The following is an 18,851-nucleotide window of genomic DNA, read 5'->3' on the forward strand; positions in this document are numbered from 1 at the left end:
ATAACCCAGTAGGACTGCTGGATCAGAGGTTCTATAACCCAGTAGGACTGCTGGACCAGAGGTCCTATAACCCAGTAGGACTGCTGGATCACGGAGTAACACGGGTGGTGTGAGTCCTGGTTCCCAGAGCAGAAGCAGAACGATATGTTCCGTGTGAGGAGTCAGATCTGCTTTAGGGAACGTTCACCACTCCCACGTGGTTTCAGTTGGAAGTGAGAGACTTGAATGACGTTGTTGTAAGTTAAAGTGGTAGGGCAGAGGTGGTTGGTTTAGTCATAAGTTCAGAGGTGGGTAGTTTAGGTGTAAGGAAGAGGTGGTTAGTTTAGTCGTTAGGTAAGAGGTGTTTATTATAGGTTTAAGGAAGAGGTGGTTAGTTTAGGTGTTGGTCAGAGGGGGTTGGTTTAGGTGTTGGTCAGAGGTGGTTAGTTTAGGTGTTGGTCAGAGGGGGTTGGTTTAGGTGTTGGTCAGAGGTGGTTAGTTTAGGTGTTTGATAATATGTTTAGTCTAGGTGTTAGTTAGAGGTGGTTAGTTTAGGTCAGAGTTGGTTAGTGTAGGTGTTAGTTAGTGGTAAGGTAGTTTAAGCTCTTCTTCTGAGCCTCTCTGTTGGTGGCGTCCTAAGATGGCGTCCTCAGCTGTCTGATGAAGACGAGGTGTTGCTCGCGTGCAGGCGCTCACACGACCCAGGTAGGTATCACATCCTCACACAGGATGTGGTGTGGGTGTACAGGAAACCACACACACACACACACACACACACACACACACACACACACACACACACACACACACACACACACACACACACACACACACACACACACCCCTGAGGCTACACAAAGGTTAACCCTGACCTGAAAATCTCAGTGGAAACCATGATAAGGATGACTTCTATATCCTCTTATCTTTATAATTTTAATCTATGGCTATGCGGCTTCTGTTCAATACTCGATTCTGTTTGGTCACTAACCAACCAGCAGCGTACTGCTATTCTGAACAACAGATGCTTTTTGATCTCCATGGTGACGACCCAGGGCGGGAGCGATACGACGTGCCGTGTCGCGGGGGTCGTGCGCCCCACGGCGCGGGACTGAAGACCCGGACGACCACATGGGATCAGATTCATTGAGGATCAGAGGACTGGAAGGCTGTCCTAGAATGTCCGAAAGGACTCGACCTGGTCATAGGAGACGTACCCCCGGGTTTGAATCTGAAGAGCAGCCTTTGGTTCTCTGGCTCTTTTCATCAATCATTTGGACTTTTCTACTATAGCTTAAATCATTTCTTGATTCTTCATGAATCTCCCCGGTTTATTTCAGGGTAATGACCGCTTTGCCGAATCACATAATTCAAACATAATCACATCGTCCATACATAATAACATATTACAGACAAAATAACGTAACACATATTACTTAATACCATTCGGTATTAAACACACAAATTACAAAGATGCTGAACCATGCATCATAATCATTTTAAATATAGCCATCATTATATATCATGATAATTCATGTTAATAACGTACACATATGTTAAAAATATAATTACATAGTGTTAATTTATATGTACAGTATTAATTTACATGTTGTTATCATTCACATAGGCCTATATGGTATGAATTGATTTGTCGTAATTATTTACATATAATAATAATGTATCATATTCCTATACAATAGTTAGTATAGCTTGAATGTAGATATTTAAATAATTTACATATACAATCATTTACATGTAAAGTGTGAACGTACATATATAATGATAATTTACATATAGCCTACCTGCAAATTATGCATGTTAATTATTATATATGTACATTATTATCAGCTAAGTTACATGTTGAGCATTCATTAACATGTGAATAATCATTGACAAACGTAATAATCTTTTACATGCCATACATACTATTGTAATATATATATATATATATATAAATATATATTCACACATATATTACACTGCACAATGGAGTCAAGGCAATGGACTGCTTCCGATGCAATAGTTACAAACTGGAAAGTAAAAATTATTCAGATATAAGATAAAGACCAACACGAAGGCCAAAGGGTTGTGAACATCTTTCACACCCATTTATGAGTTATGGTTTCAGTGTGCATTTATATTGTTACATCAATAATTTTAACAGAAACAGCTCAAAGATGTGGTTCATGTTGTGATTTCAGTGGTGTTGACTGGTCCACAGTATAGTTACTCAGTGAGCTCATAGGTTAGCTAGTGATTAGCTAATCGGTTAGTTAATCAGTGAGCTCATAGGTTAGATAATCATTCATCTAGTCAGCTGGCTAATAAGTTAACTAATGTGTTATCTCATAGTTTAGCTCATCACTGAATTCCTCCATTACCTCATAGGTAAGCTAATCTTTTAGCTCATAGGTTGGCTAACGTGTAAGCTAACCGTTTAGCGAATCGTTTAGCTAGTGGATTAGCTAGGAGGTTAGGCTAATCAGTTAACGCATAGGATAGCACAGTGATGAACCCTGTGCTAGCTCCGTCGCTATGCTACGTGGATGGCTGCGTACTCCACGTCCTGCAAGCTATCTCTACGGCGCACTCTGGGAGCCACTGGCATCACATCGTGATTCAGGGCCGCGTACCAAATGGACTGATCCTCCTCTTCCTCCTCCTCCTCCTCCACCCCTCGGTTGCCATGGAGACGGCCATGCTGAGACGTCCGGTGGGCCGTGGGGGGGCTCGGGGCGGGGCGGTGGGGGCGTGCGAGGGAGAAGGGCGTGTCACTGGGAGGGGCTTGTCCAGGGTTAGAGTGCGCTGATGGATGCTGAGTCATCGGCACCACAGTGTTCTGTCAACAATCACATGACAAGCTGTCCTGATCACATGACACGCTGTCCTGATCACCTGACACGATGTCCTCTATCACAGCTACAGTCTGTCCTCTATCACAGCTACAGTCTGTCTTCCATCACAGCTACAGTCTGTCCTCTATCACAGTCTGTCCTCTATCACAGCTACAGTCTGTCCTCTATCACACCTACAGTCTGTCCTCTATCACAGCTACAGTCTGTCCTCTATCACAGCTACAGTCTGTCCTTCATCACAGTCTGTCCTCTATCACAGCTACAGTCTGTCCTCTATCACAGCTACAGTCTGTCCTCTATCACAGCTACAGTCTGTCCTCTATCACAGCTACAGTCTGTCCTCTATCACACCTACAGTCTGTCCTCTATCACAGCTACAGTCTGTCCTCTATCACAGCTACAGTCTGTCCTCTATCACAGCTAGTCTGTCCTCTATCACAGCTACAGTCTGTCCTCTATCACACCTACAGTCTGTCCTATATCACAGCTACAGTCTGTCCTTTATCACAGTCTGTCCTTTATCACAGCTACAGTCTGTCCTCTATCACAGCTACAGTCTGTCCTGTATCACAGCTACAGTCTGTCCTTTATCACAGTCTGTCCTTTATGACAGCTACAGTCTGTCCTCTATCACAGCTACAGTCTGTCTATTATCACAGCTAAAGTCTGTCTCAGTGTCTTCCATCACATCTACAGTCTGTCCTTTATCACAGCTACAGTCTGGCTTCTATCACAGCTACAGTCTGTCCTCTATCACAGCTACAGTCTGTCTATCACAGTCTGTCCTCTATCACAGCTTCAGTCTGTCTATGACAGTCTGTCCTCTATCACAGTCTGTCCTCTATCCCAGCTACAGTCTGTCTATCACAGTCTGTCCTCTATCACAGTCTGTCCTCTATCCCAGCTACAGTCCGTCCTCTATCCCAGCTACAGTCTGTCTATCACAGTCTGTCCTCTATCACAGCTACAGTCTGTCCTCTATCACAGTCTGTCCTCTATCCCAGGTACAGTCTGTCTATCACAGTCTGTCCTCTATCACAGTCTGTCCCCTATCACAGCTACAGTCTGTCTATCACAGTCTGTCCTCTATTCCAGCTACAGTCCTTCGTCGTGGTTCATCCATCCCTCTCGTGACAGCAGCTCTCTGCTCTTACCTGATACTCCGCCGTCCTTCTGGGGTCTCCTGCATAAAGAACAGAGTGTCGTCAGTTTAACGTTAAGTCTGACGTCTACACAGCAGAGTGGGGCGATGCTCTGACCTGGGCAGCGCTGCAGGGACACAACTGACAGAGTGACCACCACCACCACACACAGGAGGACCCCCGCTGAGGCCCACAGGTAGGGCTGGAGCTGGGCCGGACCCCCGCGATCTGCACGCCGGTCTGGAAACAGTCAACGAGATGATACCGTAATCAATGAGATGATACCATAATCAATGAGATGATACCATAATCAATGAGATGATACCGTAATCAATGAGATGATGCCGTAATCAATGAGATGATACCGTAACCAACGAGATGATACCGTGATCAATGAGATGATACCGTAATCAATGAGATGATACCGTAATCAATGAGATGATACCGTGATCAATGAGATGATACCGTAATCAATGAGATGATACCGTGATCAATGAGATGATACCGTAACCAACGAGATGATACCGTGATCAATGAGATGATACCGTAATCAATGAGATGATACCGTGATCAATGAGAGGATACCGTAACCAACGAGATGATACCGTAACCAATGAGATGATACCGTAATCAAAGCGATAATACCATTATCAATGCGATGGTAAATGGACTGCATATACATAGTACTTTTATGTAACCAGAGGCCAGCCAAAGCACTTTACAATAGAGCCTCACATTCACCCATTCATAGACACATTCACACACACATTCACACACCCCTCAGGGCGACAGCCAGCTCGTCAGGAGCAGTCAGGCTGAGGCGTCTTGCTCAGGGACACCTCGACACTCAGCTAGAGGAGCCGGGGATCCAACTAGCAACCTTTGGGTTACCAGCCGACCCGATCTACCCCTGAGCCACATGGCTCCCCTGATGATACTGTAATCAATGAGATGATACCGTGATAAATGAGATTGTACTGTAGTTAAGTTACTGTTGTCCGACTCGATGTTTTCAATTGGAAGTATTTCATTGGAGCCGTGCCATCGAGCATGACTTTCAAACTAATGTTCTGGCCAGATAATTTATTGTTTATTTTTCTCATTTGTTTAAAGATTTTTTCAACACAGACACAGACAAAATGTCTGTGATAAATAACAATAGGACAGCTTTTGTTTCAACTTTCAACTTTGATCCTGAGAAATTGTGAAATTATAGGTACTTTTTGGCACGGAAAATTTGAAATGACGTGTCCCAGATCACGAATGAATAGATTAAACGACGTGACAGTGTCACATATTTCCCTGAGACTGGGTCGGTAAATGCACTGCAGGTAGCAAACTAGGACACAAGCCCTTCAACGTACCGTCGTCTTCTTCAACAGAAACCTCTGCACTTCAGCAGAACAAGAACATTATAAATGAAGAAGTGTTTATATATCTGTATGCGTGCGTGTGTGTGTGTTTACGCATGTGTGACTGTGTGTGTGTGTGACTGTGTGTGTGTGTGTGTGTGTGTGTGTGTGTGTGTGTGTGCGTGTGTGTGTGTGTGTGTGTGTGTGTGTGTGTGTGTGTGTGTGTGTGTGTGTGTGTGTGCGTGTGTGTGTGTTTTACGCATGTGTGGCTGTGTGATTGTGTGTGTTGTGTGTGTGTGTGTGTGTGTGTGTGTGTGTGTGCGTCTGAACCTGTGACAGTGATGTTGATGATATGGCCTTTGGTGAAGTTGGTTTCACATCTGTATTCCCCAGAGTGGTTGAGGATCAGGTGAGCGAAGGTGAGGTAGGAGACACCGGAGCTATTCGACAGGCCCTCCCACCTGCTCCTCCAACACGGACCCCGGGCTTGTCTTTGTCCGACCGTTTGTATATTTCACCCATGAGACACGGGGTGGTGTTTTTGAACAGAAGCTGACGGGACACTCGACCTCCAACTGCTCGCCCTCCTGAGCCACGATCACCTGGTTGCGGCGCACCATAATCTCCTCCGAACACTGCCCGCTCGCACCTGCATGAAGAAAGATGTGGGATATGATAGGAGCTCTGTGTGGGCGTCGTCTCAGTAGAACTGTTGACCAGAGGTTCTATAACCCAGTAGGACTGCTGGACCGGAGGTCCTATAACCCAGTAGGACTGCTGGACCAGAGGTTCTATAACCCAGTAGGACTGCTGGACCAGAGGTTCTATAACCCAGTAGGACTGCTGGACCAGAGGTTCTATAACCCAGTAGGACTGCTGGACCAGAGGTTCTATAACCCAGTAGGACTGCTGGACCAGAGGTTCTATAACCCAGTAGGGACTGCTGGACCAGAGGTTCTATAACCCAGTAGGACCTGCTGGACCAGAGGTTCTATAACCCAGTAGGACTGCTGGACCAGAGGTTTCTATAACCCAGTAGGACTGCTGGACCAGAGGTTCTATAACCCAGTAGGACTGCTGGATCAGTTCTGCTACAACATAGTATATGACGATCACACGAGAGAAGATATGATTACATCGGATATAAAAAAGATTTGATAAAAATGCAATGCATGCACAGCATGTATGATTAATAAATAACAATTAACACTAATGGTGCCTAATGTTAATTTCATGGTTGCACCATTTTACAGATTCATACATTAAGCACTTTGAGATTCTTGAATATAAAGTGCAGTATAAATAAAATGTATTATTATTATTATTATTAAATGAACATTACAAAGCAACCGCAAAGGCAATGCACGACAGAGGAATAACAGCATGAAACTGAAAACACTGAACTGAAAACTTACTGAAACGATTAAACTGAAATGATTGAACTGAAATTAATTAAACAAAACTGGATTAAACTAAACCAAATCGAACCCGAAAGAATTAAACTGAATTGAATTAAACTAAAATAATCAAACCAATTTAATTAAACTGAACAGAATTAATGTGAAATAATTAAACGGGACGGAAATTCCACTGGACAGAATTCAGCCTAAACGGGATTCCACTCGAAGAATGAAACCGAGCAGAACCAGCTGAGAGCAGAACCAGTAGAGAGCAGAACCAGCTGAGAGCAGAACCGGCTGAGAGCGGAACCGGCTGAGAGCGGGAACCAGCTGAGAGCAGAACCAGTAGAGAGCAGAACCAGATGAGAGGCAGAACCAGCTGAGAGCAGAACCAGTGAGAGAGCAGAACCAGCGTGGAGGGTCAACCTACCGCTGGTGGAAGAGCTGAGAAGGAGCAGGGGAGGAGCAGCCATGTGCTGGACCTCATGGTGGCTCCAGAGCAGAGCCCCCAGACCAGAACCCTCAGATCAGACCCTCTCCTCAGAACAGACAGCTTGAGAAAACTAACTGAGATCTCTTCTGCTTCCTCCTACTCTCTCACTGTCTGTCTCTTTCTGCGTCTCTCTCTCAATTTAAATTAAATTTGCATAGCCCTTAATGTCTCTCTCCTCTCTCTCTCTCTCTCTCTCTCTCTCCTCTCTCTCTCTCTCTCTTCTCTCTCTCTCTCTCTCTCTCTCTCTCTCTCCTCTCTCTCTCTCTCTCTCTCTCTCTCTCTCTCTCTCTCTCTCTCTCTCTCTCTCTCTCTCTCTCTCTCTCTCTCTCTCTCTCTCTCTCTCTCTCTCTCTCTCTCTCTCCCTCTCCCTCTCTCGGTTCATCGAGTACTTCCCCTTCCAGTTCGGTGTGTCTACGTGTGTGTGCGTGTGTGTTTGTGTGTGTCTATCGGCCCGATTCCATCGGACGCGTTAAGGCCACACACCGTCGCAGACGCGCAGCGGCGCGCATTTTACTCGCGTCAAAAGCCGCCCGTAGCACCAACAAGAAGCGGCGCGACGGTCGCGCTGCAGTATAAAATCAGGAAGTTATTTATTTTATATTGTCCATTATTCATCTACTGAATCAACAATCTCCATAAATGCAGGACCTTCTATTATGCCTTTTTGCTATATAGTGCATTCACCTTTAAAGGCCAATTGTTATTGTGTGTATTTATTGTATTGAGCTACTGGATGGCTTTATTGGTCCCCATTGGGACCAATTAAGTAGCGATCTATCTATCCAGCTATATAGCCTTAACATAGCGACACATTTACATGTATGTAATCCATTTTAATTTAACACAAGCCCTTTTACATTTTATTGATTTTTTTTCATTTCAACAGAACAAAGAATTGTTGCCAGACAGAGGGTGGCTTCCCTTCTTCTGCTGCGCCGTAGGCGGGCAAGGAGAAGACGAAGGGTTTGGGTGCACCCCATCAATGAACGGAGACAAGAACAGGGGGTATACCACAATCTGGTCGAGGAGCTCCGTGCAGATCCTGAGAGGCACCGCCAATATTTCAATTCGCCACTAGGAAGTGTGCAATGGCAGAACCGTGGTGTAGCCAATCATGATGACCTATAATTTAGTTATTATCCCTCTCTGGTGTAAATACTCTTTTGCATATATATATATAGCCTATATACATTTTTTTTATCGGGATAAATACAGTGATGTTATTGCTGTGCTGGACTCAGTAGCCAGTCTATTTTATTTGAGTGGTCGAGACACTTAATGTTATTTATCCTTAAATCCAGAGAGACGGTTAAAACATGATCTGATACCAGAGAGAGACAGTTAAAACATGACAATGCATTTTTTAACTTTGCCTCTGTTTTCTATTACTTATCTATTTTACTGTATGAGAATGTTTCTATGTGAAGCACTTTGAGTCTGCTTCATGTATGAAAAGTGCTATATAAATGAAGTTGCCATGCCTTGCCTTAAATAAATAAATATATATATTACAAGTAATCTGGTTTCTCTACATGGTGTGATTAGCCATACATTATGTGACCTGATTTCGTCTATTTCCCATTATGGTTAAAGGTTTGGGTACTTAGTCCACCATTGTTGATTTCTCCCCTGAAGAGCCAATCTCCAGAGCTATGTCAGGCAATGTCTTTTTTGGAGTTGTCTTTGTAATGACGGTAACTTTGGTCATACAATTCGGCATATTCGTCCACCTCGATGACCGCAGTCTCTCATCATCCATTCTCGTAATTGTTTCTCACAAACGAAAGAGGGCGACATCCAGTGGTGAGTAGTAGATATAGAGGTGCCTACGGGACCCGGGATGTACAAACCATCTTTTAAAAAGCGCTTTTTCAGGGGCGGCGACGCTAGGGAACAGAACATTGGCGTGCGGCCTAGTTGGGCTGCACGCCAATGTTCTATTCCCTAGCGTCACCTAAGAAATGCATTGTCATGTATTAACTGTCTCTCTGGTATCAGATCATGTATTAACTGTCTCTCTGGATTTAAGGAAAGATAACATTAAGTGTCTCGAGCACTCAAATAAAATAGACTGGCTACTGAGTCCAGCACAGCAATAACATCCATGTAATTATCCAGAGGGATAAAAAAACGTATATATATATATAGAAATGCAAAAGAGGCTGATGGTATTCATGATTTATTTTCACTGCAAAAAAATAATGCATATTACATGGTAATAAATGATTATTCAGTAATAGTAGCTAGTATAAGTTATATTGTAATGTAGTAATAATTAAAGCTATATAATAATACTGTTATATTAACAGCATTATTCATATTATGAGCATTTGTAATGAGTGTAGTGTTTAACCCACGTAAACTGTTTTCCAACTCTTAACTGAGACAATACTAATCCCCCTTCAGATAGTAGTCAGTCAGAGAGTATCGATTAATGAGGGTATTTGTATTTATACATATAGATAGATATTTCAGTGTGACGCTGACCTGACAGATGGCTATTACAGTGTGTACAGTAATATTATTTAGAAGCTGTTATAACACATAACGTTACGTAACAAATTAATGTAAAGTTACTAAAGTAAGCTAATGTTGTTAGCTTACGACAACCAAATAAATTACTAACGTAAGCTAATGTTGTTAGCTTACGACAAGCCGAGTTAGTGTAAACATTACTACATTGTAAATACAGTACGACCATATACGACTGAAAAAAAGTGAATTTATGAGTTAAAAACAATAGGTCCAATTTACAATTGAAAAGTGAACTTGTCGCCGGATGAAAGTAGTTGTCATCTCTCTCCGAGAACGTGTTTGTGGTCTCCTCTCCTGTCGACGCTCCGCTGTGTGCCACTCAGAGAAGAAATCAGCTCCTTACTTCTGCCGAGGGGGGAAACAGCGCCCCCAAAATCCCGCTTGTGGCCGGAAAAATATTACATCCGTAGTGATACGAACTACCATAGAGAATGAATGGGAAAAGTTAAGGAAGTTAAGGACGACTATTTTCGGGTCCACGCAAACCATTTGTATGCAGTCACATATTAATATCCCCCCCCCCCCCCTTGTTTCATATTGTTGTAGATTGCTATTATAACATGGTTATATCCATTTATACCCCCCCCCCCCCCCCACAGCTCACAGTGGGAGGGGCGTCACCAGCGTGCCTGCGTCACCGTGGGGACACCGCTCATGCACGGGAAATGACGGGACCGTATGCTATGCCCATTTCTTTTTTCCTTTTCGGAAAACGTGTTTGTGTAATTAATTATCTGTCCGGATAACGTTTAAAAAGATAAATATTTAAAATTAGATATTTACACTAAACATAAAATTGTACATATATTTATTTTCCTTTTTTTTTTATAACCGCGCCACACAAGGCTTGTCGCATACATATGACGTAACACCACGCCCCGCCCCCCCAACGAGAGGAAAATGGCGGAATACCTGGCGTCCATTTTCGGGACTGAGAAAGACAAGTAAGTTGTATTTAAGTGTTTTAATGTGAATATAGGGGTCCGCTGCATCCCGCCCGGTTCCCGGCCCACGGCCGCCCGCCGCAGCGCTGCACCGGAGACCCAAAGTAGGCCCGCGGCTGCGGGGCTGCGCTTGGTCTCCGGTGCAGCGCTGCTGCGGGGCTAGCCTAGCCTAGTGGGCTAACCTAGCCTAGCGGGCTAACGCGCTGAATGCACCACATGAAGGGCCGGCGGCTCCGCGCTCTCCCGGTCCGCCCGTCCGTCTCCGGGTCATCAGCGTCTGCGTTCTGCTGGGTTCTGATTTTTAATTCTGATTCGATTCCCGGGTAATGCGTAGAGCCTCCCGCCGCTATTAGCTTGGTGGCTAACCGGGTCCACCAGTGCTGGGGTCCAGTGCGGCCGATGGCCGCCGGGGGGCGTAGTGCGGCCCGGTGGCCGCCGGGGGTGTATTATGGCCCGGCGGGGTGCGTCGTGTGGCCCGTCGGGGGGCAGCAGAACATGGCCCGTGGGTGGGGGGGGGGCTGCTTCAGTCTTTATGACGCACACACTGCACAGGTAGAGTGGTCGTAAATGGACGCTCTTTATTGAGTCGACATTGAGTTGATCAACTCTGCATGGGGCTAGTGATGCGCTGCACGAGTGTGCTACTGTTTCGTTTGTATTGTTTATTGGACTTTATTTTGTCTTGCATTGTAACTTTAGTACCATCTCGATGATTCTCGTATTCTCTGTCGCCCGTCCTGTTGTGTCTCTGGAGCTGGAGCAGTCCAACTCATGCACTGTTCTCTTTCTAGGGTGAATTGTTCGTTCTACTTTAAGATCGGAGCGTGTAGACATGGGGACCGCTGCTCCAGACTCCACAACAAACCCACCTTCAGCCAGGTACACACGACACACACTTCTACACACACACACACACACACGCACACCTCTACACACACACACACGCACCTCTACACACACACACACACACACACACACACACACACACACACACACACACACACACACACACACACACACACACACACACACACACACACACACACACACACCTCTACACACACACACACGCACCTCTACACACACCCACACACACACACACACACACACACACACACACACCTCTACACACACTACAAACCCACCTTCAGCCAGGTACACACGACACACACTTCTACACACACACACACACACACACACACACACACACACACACACACACACACACACTACAAACCAAAACTACAAACCCACCTTCAGCCAGGTACACATCCACACACGCTTCTACACGCACACACACCCCTACACACACCCCTACACACACACACACACCCCTACACACACACACACCTCTACACACACACACACACACACACACACAATAGCACACTAGGGCTTTGACTCCGAACTTCGTGATTCGAATATAATTTGAATATCAAAAAATAAATCAAAATTCGAACGAATATTGGGCAGCCCTTAATATTCGAACCTGTTATGGGCAGGCCAAGAGGGAGAGACGTCGGAGAACCCAACGCAGTCATTCATAATATTGTAATGACCACGGAAGAGGCAGTGAATGAAGTATTGATTAGACAGCGATTTGTTAGAAATCGAATAAACCGTTGGAACACGCAAGACCGGTAACCATAGCAACGCCGGTAAACAAACCTTGCAAAGCCCTATCCAGGGCTGAATCCGAGTACTCAATACTTATAGTATGCATTTTGTAGTACGCCAAAAATATAGTGCGTCCGAATGCTCAGTACGCATTGTGTAGTACGGAAAACGTTTCAGAATGCGTACTACCGCCACAGTATACAACGGTAGGTCACTACGCTATCCCACCATTTAACCGGAGTCTGGTAACGAACGAAGAAGAGATGGCTGACCCAACACTACCAACAGCGGAAAGACGTTGTAGAAAGCGGCGAAAAAAAGACATTAAAAAGAGTAAAAAAGTAAAGTAAGTAATTATGTAAAAAGAGACATTTTTAATTTAATAGCAACGATGACGAGACGGAAAACGGGTAACTTATCAAGGTAATTTTGCCGGCATCTGAGGGGAGATACGTCATCTCCAAACATCCGGTGGAGTTTCGGCGGTGTTCGGAAGCGTTCAGAGGCGTTCTACGCATAGCTGTAGACCGCACTATCAAGTGTTGTACGGTCAAGTAGTAGACACTGAACAGAAATAGTATGTACTAAGTATTCAGATTCAGCCCAGGTATTACTGAAGGTATTTAATTGTCAAAATATTATTAATAAATATTCCAATATATTCAAATATTAATATTAATAAACAAACTTCGAATGTGATTTTTGGCCAAAAGTCAAAGACCTATAGCACATATACACATCTCTACACAAAAAACGCACAACAAACCCACCTTCAGCCAGGTAAATACGCACACAACTCTAAACACACACATCTACACAAACACACCTTCAGCCAGGTCCACGCACACCTCCACATAAACAGACACGCTCCTCCACATAAACAGTCACGCACCTCCACATAAACAGACACGCACCTCCACATAAACAGTCACGCACCTCCACATGGACAGACACGCACCTCCACATGGACAGACACGCACCTCCACATGGACAGACACGCACCTCCACATGGACAGACACGCACCTCCACATGGACAGACACGCACCTCCACATGGACAGACACGCACCTCCACATGGACACACGCACCTCCACATGGACACACGCACCTCCACATGGACAGACACGCACCTCCACATGGACAGACACGCACCTCCACATGGACAGACACGCACCTCCACATGGACAGACACGCACCTCCACATGGACAGACACGCACCTCCACATGGACAGACACGCACCTCCACATGGACAGACACGCACCTCCACATGGACAGACACGCACCTCCACATGGACAGACACGCACCTCCACATGGACAGACACGCACCTCCACATGGACAGACACGCACCTCCACATGGACAGACACGCACCTCCACATGGACAGACACGCACCTCCACATGGACACACGCACCTCCACATGGACACACGCACCTCCACATGGACAGACACGCACCTCCACATGGACAGACACGCACCTCCACATGGACAGACACGCACCTCCACATGGACAGACACGCACCTCCACATGGACAGACACGCACCTCCACATGGACAGACACGCACCTCCACATGGACAGACACGCACCTCCACATAAACAGACACGCACCTCCACATAAACAGACAACAAGCTAGCGGCATTCCATGTCCTAGGCACGGCCCTAGACTGGTCTGGTCCTAGGCCTGGTCCAGACCTAGGCTTACAACCAGGCCTGGTCCTCTGTCTGCGCCTGGTCCTAGGCCTGGTCCCGTCCTAGGCCTGGTCCCGTCCTAGGCCTGGTCCCGTCCTAGGCCTCAGCCTAGCGTACCCCCAGTCCCCCTCCAGCTGTGACTCACGTGTGCCTTTTGTCTTTCAGACCATAGCCCTGTTGAACATTTACCGGAACCCTCAGAACTCGGCCCAGTCTGCTGACGGCCTGCACTGTAAGTACCCCCCCCCCCCCCCCCCCCCCCGGTCAACCCCCCGCAGGGTGGACCGGGGGGCAATGTCTAAAGGGTGGTCCCACTGTCCCACACGGCTCAGGAACCGCTGGCCTGCTTCTGCTACTGGTTGGTAATGAAGTGGGAGGGTTGACCATCTCTAGGCCCGCCCCCAGTGGCAAACAGGAAGTGAGTGTCTAAAGGGGTGTGTTCACCAGCTCTGGTCCCGCCCAACTTAACCAGTTAGCGTCAAGGGCCACAGGAAGTGAGTGTGTCTAAAGGGGTGTGTTCACCAGCTCTGGTCCCGCCCACCTTAACCAGTTAGCTTCAAGGGCCACAGGAAGTGAGTGTGTCTAAAGGGGTGTGTTCACCAGCTCTGGTCCCGCCCCCAGGTGCGGTCAGCGATGTGGAGATGCAGGAGCACTATGACCAGTTCTTCGAGGTGAGCACCGTCTTGTCTTTATCGGTCAGTATCTCCCCGTGGTGTCGGCACTAGACTGACTCCTCGTGGCTCTCTCTCTCTCTCTCTCTCTCTCTCTCTCTCTCTCTCTCTGCAGGAGGTGTTCGCTGAGATGGAGGAGAAGTACGGGGAGGTGGAGGAGATGAACGTCTGTGACAACCTCGGAGACCACCTGGTGGGAAACGTCTACGTCAAGGTCCGTGTAGCCTGTTGAGCTGTCGGCAGTGTATCACGTGTTGTGTTGAGCTATATGAAGTGTATACATGGTAGGCCTGCACGATTCGGGGGGAAATTATGAATCACGGTTTTGTAGCTTAGATTCGATATCACGATTCTGTGCCACGATTTTTTCCTATGAAATGTAATTTTTATTTCACACATGAACCATTACTAAAAATAAAATGGCAGTGGCGAACATAGTTTTTGGCACCTCTATCACGTTGTTTCATCTGGCCCTTTGTGCATATAGCAGCAGATTGTCTTTAATAGCTGGCCTTTTATAACTACTGACCAACTCTACACACAAGTAAATGTAGGCTTAAAAAAAATACATGGAACAACAAGAGGTGTGTGCTGGGTGTGTCCTTGCTGTGCTGTGCTGGGTGCGTGTGCTGTGTGCATGTCCTTGTGTGTCACGCGTGTCCCTGCTGTGCCCCGTGTGTAGTTCCGGCGGGAGGAGGATGCAGAGAAGGCGGTGATGGACCTGAACAACCGCTGGTTCAACGCCCAGGCCGTCCACGCAGAGCTGTCCCCCGTCACCGACTTCAGAGAGGCCTGCTGCCGGCAGTACGAGATGGGGTAGGACCGCCTGTCTCACCCTCCCCCCCCCCCCGCCTGCCTCAACGTCCAACCTGTCTCACCCTCTCCCCCCCCCCCCCGCCTGCCTCAACGTCCAACCTGTCTCACCCTCTCCCCCCGCCTGTCTCACCCTCCCCCCCCCCCCCCCCGCCTGCCTCAACGTCCAACCTGTCTCACCCTCTCCCCCCGCCTGTCTCACCCTCCCCCCCCCCCCCCGCCTGCCTCAACGTCCAACCTGTCTCACCCTCTCCCCCCGCCTGTCTCACCCTCCCCCCCCCCCCCCCGCCTGCCTCAACGTCCAACCTGTCTCACCCTCTCCCCCCGCCTGTCTCACCCTCCCCCCCCCCCCCCCCCCCCCCCCCCGCCTGCCTCAACGTCCAACCTGTCTCACCCTCTCCCCCCCTGTCTCACCCTCTCCCCTCGCCTGCCTCCACGTCCACCCTGTCTCCCCCCCCCCCCCACCACACGTCTCACCCTCCGGCCTGTGTCCTGTGTTACAGGGAGTGCACTCGGGGGGGCTTCTGTAACTTCATGCACCTGAAGCCCATCTCCAGAGAGCTGAGGAGGGAGCTGTACGGCCGCCGCAGGAAACGGTAAGGCTCCCCGCAGGAAGTCCCGCCCCCCGTAGGAAGTCCCGCTCCCAGCAGGAAGTGGCTCTAGGTCCATGTCTCTAGAAGCTAAAGACTGGCCGTGTGGAGGGCTCTAGGTCCATGTCTCTAGCCGTGTGGAGGGCTCTAGGTCCATGTCTCTAGAAGCTATGGCCTGGCCGTGTGGAGGGCTCTAGGTCCATGTCTCTAGCCGTGTGGAGGGCTCTAGGTCCATGTCTCTAGCCGTGTGGAGTGCTCTAGGTCCATGTCTCTAGAAGCTAAAGACTGGCCGTGTGGAGGGCTCTAGGTCCATGTCTCGAGAAGCTACAGACTGGCCGTGTGGAGGGCTCTAGGTCCATGTCTCTAGAAGCTAAAGACTGGACGTGTGGAGGGCTCTAGGTCCATGTGTCCAGAAGCTAAAGCCTGGCCGTGTGGAGGGCTCTAGGTCCATGTCTCTAGCCGTGTGGAGGGCTCTAGGTCCATGTCTCTAGCCGTGTGGAGTGCTCTAGGTCCATGTCTCTAGAAGCTAAAGACTGGCCGTGTGGAGGGCTCTAGGTCCATGTCTCGAGAAGCTACAGACTGGCCGTGTGGAGGGCTCTAGGTCCATGTCTCTAGAAGCTAAAGACTGGACGTGTGGAGGGCTCTAGGTCCATGTCTCTAGAAGCTAAAGCCCGGCCGTGTGGAGGGCTCTAGGTCCATGTCTCTAGAAGCTAAAGCCTGGCCGTGTGGAGGGCTCAAGGTCTATGTCTCTAGAAGCTACAGACTGGCCGTGTGGAGGGCTCTAGGTCCATGTGTCCAGAAGCTAAAGCCCGGCCGTGTGGAGGGCTCTAGGTCCATGTCTCTAGAAGCTACAGACTGGCCGTGTGGGGGGCTCTAGGTCCATGTCTCCAGATGTCCAGAAGCTAAAGCCTGGCCGTGTGGAGGGCTCTAGGTCCATGTCTCCAGATGTCCAGAAGCTACAGACTGGCCGTGTGGAGGGCTCTAGGTCCATGTCTCTAGAGGCTAAAGCCTGGCCGTGTGGAGGGCTCTAGGTCCATGTCTTTAGCCAGTGTCGTGACATCATGGTGATATGATCTATTTTGTGACCCCCTGACCCCGTCTGGGCCCGCCGGTTGCACCGTCGATATCTACGCCACTGTCGTCCGATGTCTAGGGCCTCTGCGAACAGTCAGATCTCCTCACCTTTAGGTCTCCTTTACCTTTGTGGAAAAGGTCCTCGGGTCACGGAGAGAGGAAAAGGTGCTTCCTTTCGAACAGAGGAAAAAGACGCTGTTTAAAATGAATTGGACTCCTCTCTTCCTAGCCGACGTCATTGCGTTACGGGGAGTATCGCTGACCTCTATCGTCTCTAGAGCGGAACCACTGTTTCCCGAAGTTGTACTACAACAAGCGCTCTTTGATCCATGCGTTCTTGTCTTCTTATTGAGTTCAATAAGGCTGTGGCCAACAGTGGGAATCACTTGGGTCTGACTTGGCCAACAGGAATATTTTCGGCAACTTGAATCCCAATTCACATGTGAAAAAAAAAAAAGAGGCTAACCTCATGTTGATGTTGAAATTAACTGCCCCCAGTAGTCTTTCTTAAAGCTGAAGTTGGCATTTTATTTTATTACGGTGTATATTGTGTGCTTAATAACCAGAAATTAATGAATTCATTTAGATTGAAATAATATGATCTGGAACTGGTATCCATTATGATCAATTGTATTTTCTCATCTTCTCCTCTTCTGTTTTCCCGCGTCTTTACGTTGAGTCGGTACACTTCGTCGGGGGCATGAGTTTGTTTTAAACATTGCCGCCGTAAAGGATTATGGGATGCCGATATCTCCTTTCCTTTCGTAAAGGAAGCTCAGGAGTAACCTAGGCTAAAGGAGGGTTAAAGGAAGCATCGAGGCTCCTTTCCTAAGCATTTTTAGAATTCTAACCACCTTTCCCTCCAAGCGCTTCTGGGTCATCTCATTAGGAAAGGTTAATTTCCTACGCAAAAAAGAGACTTCGTACTACCCCAGCTTACATTAGCCTAGCTTATATAAGCATAGCTTTCATTAGTCTGGCTTTCATTAGTCTAGCCTCTATTCGTACTAACCTCTGACCTTTGACCCTGCTCTGCTCCCTCCCCAGGCACCGCTCGCGATCCCGTGAGCGCCGTTCCCGCTCCAAGGAGCGCGGTCGAGGTGGCGGCGGCGGCGGAGGCGGCGGCGGCGGTGGCGGCGGAGGAGGCGAAGCTGGCGGCGGCGGCAGAGGCGGGGGTGGTGGTGGCGGTGGCGGGCGGGAAGGCGGGCGTGACGGAGGCCGTGATGGAGGGCGTGACGGCGGCCGTGACCGCGAGCGGCGGCGCTCCAGAGACCGGGAACGCTCCGGGAGATTCTAACCACGCCCCCTCCAGCCCAGCCCCGCCCCCGCCCGGGAGGTGTATTAAACGTTGAAAATGTTTTGTGATTCGTTTTCTTTTTTTTAAGGACCAGCTTGTGTCGTTTCCTCTTTTTGTTATTAGTTTTTTTTTTTTGCAATAAAAACAATTTGTTACTCTTTACCGAGTTTGGCTGATTGATGAGCCGCTACGAAGTGTTCTTTCTCTGCCGTTAATTTGCTCCTGGGAGCATGAAGGACGAGTGGGCGGGGCGTCGAGCGCGGACGCGGCCACCACCAGAGCGACGGACCGAGTTGACGTTAACAGGCTCCCGTAGAGTTCTACCGATCTTACATATAAATATTTATGTAAAATGCTTTTATAGTTATATGTGTGATAGTTCTATGACTAATGTAATGTA

General features: G+C 48.0%; 2 protein-coding genes across 4 annotated transcripts; one reads left to right on the forward strand and one right to left on the reverse strand.

Annotated features, from left to right (window-relative positions):
* Positions 1-1,059: 1,059 nt before the first annotated feature.
* Positions 1,060-7,212, reverse strand: LOC132456620 (uncharacterized). The gene is made up of 8 exons (XM_060051027.1): positions 7,156-7,212; positions 6,962-7,055; positions 5,883-5,974; positions 5,655-5,830; positions 5,338-5,369; positions 4,091-4,213; positions 3,986-4,014; positions 1,060-2,815 (listed from the first exon to the last, which is right to left on the reverse strand). Exons 1-8 carry the CDS (start codon positions 7,210-7,212, stop codon positions 2,510-2,512), a joined length of 909 nt encoding a protein of 302 aa, XP_059907010.1. The 3' UTR covers positions 1,060-2,509.
* A 3,371-nt stretch (positions 7,213-10,583) lies between these two features.
* On the forward strand, positions 10,584-18,613 carry LOC132456531 (splicing factor U2AF 35 kDa subunit-like). 3 transcript variants are annotated; one of them, XM_060050911.1, is made up of 9 exons: positions 10,584-10,697; positions 11,489-11,576; positions 14,172-14,238; positions 14,628-14,677; positions 14,793-14,891; positions 15,360-15,493; positions 15,994-16,086; positions 17,269-17,319; positions 18,202-18,613. In XM_060050911.1, exons 1-9 carry the CDS (start codon positions 10,654-10,656, stop codon positions 18,449-18,451), a joined length of 876 nt encoding a protein of 291 aa, XP_059906894.1. In that variant the 5' UTR covers positions 10,584-10,653; the 3' UTR covers positions 18,452-18,613. The 3 variants fall into 3 exon arrangements, with proteins under 3 accessions (XP_059906894.1, XP_059906895.1, XP_059906896.1); XM_060050912.1 differs by lacking the exon at positions 17,269-17,319 and having other exon boundaries at positions 10,593-10,697; XM_060050913.1 differs by lacking the exons at positions 10,584-10,697; positions 11,489-11,576 and adding an exon at positions 13,060-13,094.
* The last annotated feature ends 238 nt before the right edge of the window (positions 18,614-18,851 follow it).

This window comes from Gadus macrocephalus, chromosome 4 (genome assembly GCF_031168955.1).
Source record: "Gadus macrocephalus chromosome 4, ASM3116895v1".
NCBI classification, from domain to species: Eukaryota; Metazoa; Chordata; class Actinopteri; order Gadiformes; family Gadidae; genus Gadus; species Gadus macrocephalus.